The 6260-nt window shown below is 43.1% G+C and overlaps 1 protein-coding gene across 1 annotated transcript; it reads right to left on the bottom strand.

The window, feature by feature from the left end:
• Nucleotides 1–533: 533 nt before the first annotated feature.
• Nucleotides 534–5844, bottom strand: LOC131722804 (endosialin-like). Its single transcript, XM_059015960.1, has one exon. It carries the CDS (start codon nucleotides 5755–5757, stop codon nucleotides 3478–3480), a length of 2280 nt encoding a protein of 759 aa, XP_058871943.1. The 5' UTR covers nucleotides 5758–5844; the 3' UTR covers nucleotides 534–3477.
• Nucleotides 5845–6260: the final 416 nt, after the last annotated feature.

Below are 6260 nucleotides of genomic sequence, written 5' to 3'. Positions count from 1 at the left end.
ATTTAATATGTGTGATATCTCAATCACTACAAATGCTGTACAAAAATAAAGGGTGTAGCGAAATCCAATTCTTTGCGTTCCGTTGGCTCCCACATTACACTCATAATCACACACATCAAATCATATTGCAGCAGCAGCGAGGAAACAATACGCTTCTCCAATATGATTGGATATGACATATGTCAATAAACTGAGATCTGGTCATGTGAACACAATCCCTGGCAGGCAGTGAAGTGCATGAGGGTCAGCAGCCGCTGAAGAGAGAGAGAAAAAATATCAGTTGCGACAGGAGCGTGAACGCCCTAGAGCTGTGAAGAATTTCCAAGGATATCGATCAGCATTTTCATCCTATGTATCAGGAGGCAGGACATTTGCTAGGAAATCAGGACTGTCCCGAACATATAGGAACTGTTGGCATGTATGAGTTAGGGGTGTGTATTATGAACTCTGTGGTGAAAATATTTTTTTCTTTTCCAGTGCAATTAAATGACTTTGCTGCAGTTGTGGTCGCATTACACATAGCACACATAAGATTTAATCATTCACATGTTCTTTATTTCACATCCATACTTGGTGGGGAAAAACATAACAAGACAGAAATTAGAAAAGCTGTCAATTGGAAGTTTATATATAGATAGAAATGCTTTCAATAGGGGTAATAACCTCAACTAAAGACAATTCTGCATCCAGTGGATATCTTTCTTTAGCTGTTATGGATATTTTTTAGTAGAAAGTCCAGCTCAACTGTTCAATATTCCACTAAAATATGAGTCTATGTATTACATTTGTCTATAGTTACCCTTTCTTTGTACCCTGCTTCACCAGATAACAGCCTTGTTGGCTGTATAGTTTGTTTACATTCCCCGTCTAGTTAGTTTACATTCAGAAGCTTTCTGGCCACTCTGTGAACTGGACAGCTCCTCCTGCTCTGAGCTGCAGCAGCAGGTGGTGATGTGAATGTTACACTTAAGCTCTGTTTTACTCAGGGAAATAAAACACAAATACTGATACTGACCAATGCACAGGAATCACCTACAGATACATTATAGAGCTGATGTTATCAATGTGAGCTTATACATTATAAGAAATATGTACCAAAAACAAGTATGTAAAAAAGGATAATTCAACACATTTGAAGGTACAACAGCAATGCTTACTTTTGCAATGGTAAAGCCCTTCTTTGTGACTGGTTCAGTGCTGGGCGATCTGTTTCCACACAGCAAGTTTGCACAGAATGTTCTTATTAAGAAAAAGTCTGGCTTTTAAAGGTTTATGTTTGGAAATGTGATACCCAGACTGCACAGCAACACAGAAACACTGCAGAATCATACTTTACCCAAAATGCACAGCAACACAGAAACACTGCAGAATCATACTTTACCCAAACTGCACAGCAACACAGAAACACTGCAGAATCATACTTTACCCAAACTGCACAGCAACACAGAAACACTGCAGAATCATACTTTACCCAAACTGCACAGCAACACAGAAACACTGCAGAATCATACTTTACCCAAACTGCACAGCAACACAGAAACACTGCAGAATCATACTTTACCCAAACTGCACAGCAACACAGAAACACTGCAGAATCATATTTTACCCAAACTGCACAGCAACACAGAAACACTGCAGAATCATATTTTACCCAAACTGCATAGCAACATAGAAACACAGCAGAATCATACTTTACCCAAACTGCACAGGCCCCAGCCACTAAACCTGAAGGACTCTTTTTAAGCACACCTCTTAGGTTAAACTGTAATTTTTTAAAAAAGAGAGAACAAACTGATAAGCCCTCTCAAAAACAATTGGGACAGGTTTTCTTTAATTAAACAAATGAAACAGTCATGGAAGTTGAATAGAGCCCACTGAATCTAAAATTATGTTTATAAGCTTGTGGATGATGTTGGTTACAAAAAAAACAGATGAAATATGCAAAAATATATACTTTAATGAAGAAGCCTCCGACACTAGAGGACTTCTAGGAATAATACATCATTTATTTATTAAAACAATCATTAAATAATTTTAAACAGGACTCACTAATTGAAATGTATTTATTATTTTAAATACTGAATTCATATAAAGTAAAACACACACCCCTGTTCCAAACCAATAGAAATTCATTATGAACAATGACATTAACTACACATAACTACTGCTGAGGGCATACACTCAGCACAGCATGCTGCGGGTAGAACTCCGTACAGTAACAGCATGAATTACATCAAAGTTATTTTTACCATCAAATCATTTGGTGTCTGTGCATTATTTAATAATGTAACAGAAGTGCTCAGTGTAGCTCATGTTTCTGTATTTGAGATTTTGTATGCGTTTTAATGACGCGAAGCTTCAAAGGATAAGGTGGCAAATTTGGTACAGTGAAATGCTGACAATTTGGTAAGAACTTTCATTGTGATGGTAATCATTTATTAAGGGTCTAACTTAGTAATTGTCCAAATCTGCAGTTTTGACTTTGTTCCCCATTGACAGTATATTGACCCTGTTCTATATAAAAACGATAGGTTAGCTTAATTTCAGATAGAGCGCAATGTCAAACATTACATCAACTCTGAAGATTTTGGTAAAAATGACAAAGGGTCCTCTACTGAAGACAATTTTGTGCAGCTGAATAAAAACACTTGAATGGTCTACATGTTATTAGTGATGAAGACTGCTAAGTTTAATATCGTTTCAGTTGTTTCATTCAGCTTTGTAAATGCACCTCAGCTTCAGATTGAGCCCTGAGTTTCAATACTCACAATGGCTCTGTACCATAAACAAAAAGTTTGGCATATTGCTTTAAAATGTTACAATGAATCAATCAATGAAGTGGACCGGACGGTGAGTTTTATTTCAGCTTTTAAAAGTGTTGATAAAATGTCCTTGATTTTGTGTTCATGTTAATTATCTCGATCAGTTTTGCGGTTTGGCTTTTGTTTTAGCAATAGAGGGTTAAATGTTACCATTGATTTTTTTCAGGGGGTCAGTTTCCCTCTGTATAAGAACCTCACCGTATAACCTGTGAGTACATTAAAAGCAAACAAACAAAAAACAGGAAGAATAATACATGTGTGGCAAAAATGGCTTCCCCTTTAAACAATACTATTGCATTTATTCAATTTACTAATATTCCAATTCTAAAATTTGTTAAGGGATTCATATTGTATGCATATTCCTAATTAGCACCACTTAATGACCTGAACAACATTATTAATAATAACAATATCATTATATATATATAAAAGTCAATAGAGAAAATACAGTAATTTGGCTGCAAAATGTCAAGAAAAAGTGCTTAGAGTTACAGAATCACAGAATCCTAAACATGAGGGGTGTCTTCAACAGTAAATCCCAAAATTAGTTTAATCAAATTCAGTCTTTTGCAAAACTGCAGCGCAGCAAAGGGAAGTTGTAGTACAGTTCAACAGTACTAACTTAGCATTTTATTTACATGACATCGCCAGAAGCCTAAACCTGGGATTTACAGGATGTGGAGGGCTCAGAGGAATTGGTGATCCATCGGTAACAGTCTGCCACACTTTTTCTCTGAGGCTGAAGGGCACAGCGGGTACAGTACACTATGCCCAGTGCCAACATCACCACCACGAAGATAGACAGTGGCACCAAGAGCGCGACCAAGAGCCAGTTATTGTCCTGCTTTCTCCGGGTCCCACTTATCATGCTCCCCTCGGTGCTGAGGGACAGGGGGGCAGCAGGGGAGGAAGAGGGCTGGTGCCGGTCCTGAGTGGCACGGACCCCTCCACCCTCCTCTAATGGTCTGGTCTCCTTGTCCTCCTCGCTGTCTGGAATTGATCCTTCCACCACACCCCCATCGCGAACTTTTTGAGCAACCTCCGTGGATGTAGGGACTGGATCCACTGGGACCAAGTCAGTTTGGACAGAACCTGGCTTGGGATATCCTTCTGTTTCCCTTTCCTCCAGTTTTTCCCCAGTTCTAGATTCTGCCCCGGAAGCTCTTTCCGGTCCAATATCACCTGGACTGGCCTGTATAGTGCCTGCGTGTCTGATGCTCTCTTCAGAGGCAGCTGTAGGGGTTGTGCTGATCAGCCCGCTCCAGAAATTCATTGTGGTAGAAGCAGGGGCCCAATCCTGGACTTGTGGTGTCTCCGTCAGCCAGTTAGAAGTAGGTTCTGCCACCCCTGACCAATCAGGGGTTGGTGGGGCAGTGTCTGTTAAATCAGGAGTAGGTTGAGCAACCCACAAATCTTGAGTTGGTTCAGAGACAAGTTCAGAGGAGCTCCCCCAATCCGGGGCGTAAAAAGCAGGCGGGGTATCAGTTATCCACTGGTAACTGGGATCATCGGTCAGCCATTCGAGGAGATTGGGTGCAGTGGTCAGTAAATCAGTGGCAGGAGAGGTGGATGGCCAGTCAGCTTCCTCTGCATCACAAGTAAAGCCGTCAGGGTTCAGCAGGTAACCCTCCTCGCAGTGGCACTCAAAACCCCCAATGTAGTTAACACACATTTGCTCACATGTGCCTGGGATTTGGCATTCATCTGTGTCCAGGCACTGGCTGTGGTCTTCAGGAGAGGGTGAATATCCAAGGTGGCAATGACAGGTGTACGATCCTGGAGTGTTCTCACAAGCATGCTCACAAGGATTTTCCTGGCACTCATCAATATCCTGGCACTGGCTGCCTCCCTCAAGCAGGTACCCTTCCTGGCAGCGGCACTCAAAAGTCCCCGGCGCGTTGATGCAGAGCTGCTCGCACGGGCTCTGGAGGCATTCGTCCACGTCAACACAGTCTCGGCCATTGGTGGCTAGAATGTACCCTTCAGGGCAAGCACAGAGGTAGCCATCCTTAGTGCTCACACACTCAAACTCACACGGATCCTCCCGGCAGAAATCAGCAGGGCTGCAGGTTTGATCATCATCCTCCAGAACGTAGCCTTCCAAGCACTCACAGTAGTAAAAGGTGCCGTCGACAACACAGTAGTGCTGGCAGCCCCCATTGTCCTTATCACACTCACTTTTAGCAGGTTCAGTGCAAAAGGGGCCATCCTTTGACCAGCTGATGCTGCCATCCTCTTTCTGCATGCAGAGCACCGACTGGTCCTCCTTTGTGCCATCTGGACAGGGCACAGTTGCCACCGACCCAAAGGGGATATGATCCAGAAGGGTGCTGGCCAAATGGAAGGGGGTGGTGTACAAAACTGGCCCCCCTCCCTCTGCCTCGATGCTGGAGCACATGCCTTTGTAGTTATACCTGCACATGTATCCATCCACAGGCAAGGTGCAGGAACCGTCAAGCCATTTGAAGTTCTGGCTTTGTTCATGCGGGGCAGTGCTGTAGGTCATCACCACACACCTCGACGCAGCACAGGTACTGACTGAATCCTCCTGCAACCAGTTTGTATACTGGGTGTCCTGGTCCCCTGTGATCCAGGTGAAACCACGCAGGGGTCTGGTTGCAGAACACTGCCTAGGCTGGCGCTGAAGCCCAATCCAGATTCTCAGCTTCGTCCCTCTGTGGGGCTGCATGTTGAACAGTTCTTCAATCAAAGCAGCTTCTTCCGGACGTTTAACTGTGACCAGATTGCCTCCCCGATCTCTGCAACTCCTCCAGGAATCCAGGAAGGTTTTGCGCTGGGAGTAAAGTGCATAGCATCCTTCAGGGCTGCACAGAGCATCCTTCTCTTGCAGCTCTTGGCAGAGGCATAAGGGAGATAACAACAGGAACAAGGACACTATGGCTGAGAAGGGCAAAGCTGAAAACACAGGCTCCATCGCTTTGGCTTTCTGTCTCTCTCTGTCTCTAACTTTGTTCAGCTCTCTCTCCTGAACTCCCACACTACCACACAGTGCAGACCTTCCTCTGGGCTATGAAATGCTCAGATTGTATCCAGACTGAGTGAGAAAGCAAGGGGGAGGGAGAGGGACAGACAGGGAGGGGAAAGGGGCTGTGTGTTGAAGGAGGGGGGGTGGTCCTGCATCATTTCTTTCTGCAGTATGGTATTCATAAGACCTTCTAGGGGAACTCTTTGGGTCCATGCCATGTGTCCTTCCCTTACTCTCTCCACGAGGGAATCCAGGATTCTTTTCTTTTTATTTTTAGGGAAAAGGAAAAAAATTAAACACACAAATGACTACTACCCCACTTCTCTGTCCCCCAAGAAATATACTTTTTCTCTTTCTTTCTTTCTTTCTTTCTACTTTCTTTCTTTCTTTCTTTCTTTAACTGTTCTACATTTTTCTTTCCTTTGTTTAAGTTTTTTTCTTTTTCTTAATTT

The sequence above is a fragment of the Acipenser ruthenus genome, chromosome 51, assembly GCF_902713425.1.
Source record: "Acipenser ruthenus chromosome 51, fAciRut3.2 maternal haplotype, whole genome shotgun sequence".
NCBI lineage: Eukaryota > Metazoa > Chordata > Actinopteri > Acipenseriformes > Acipenseridae > Acipenser > Acipenser ruthenus.
This window is presented reverse-complemented; position numbering and strand designations above follow the sequence as displayed.

What these genes read in the sequence shown, in the direction of transcription:
- LOC131722804 (XM_059015960.1), bottom strand. Translation starts at nt 5,757, where the DNA reads ATGGAGCCTGTGTTTTCAGCTTTGCCCTTCTCAGCCATAGTGTCCTTG.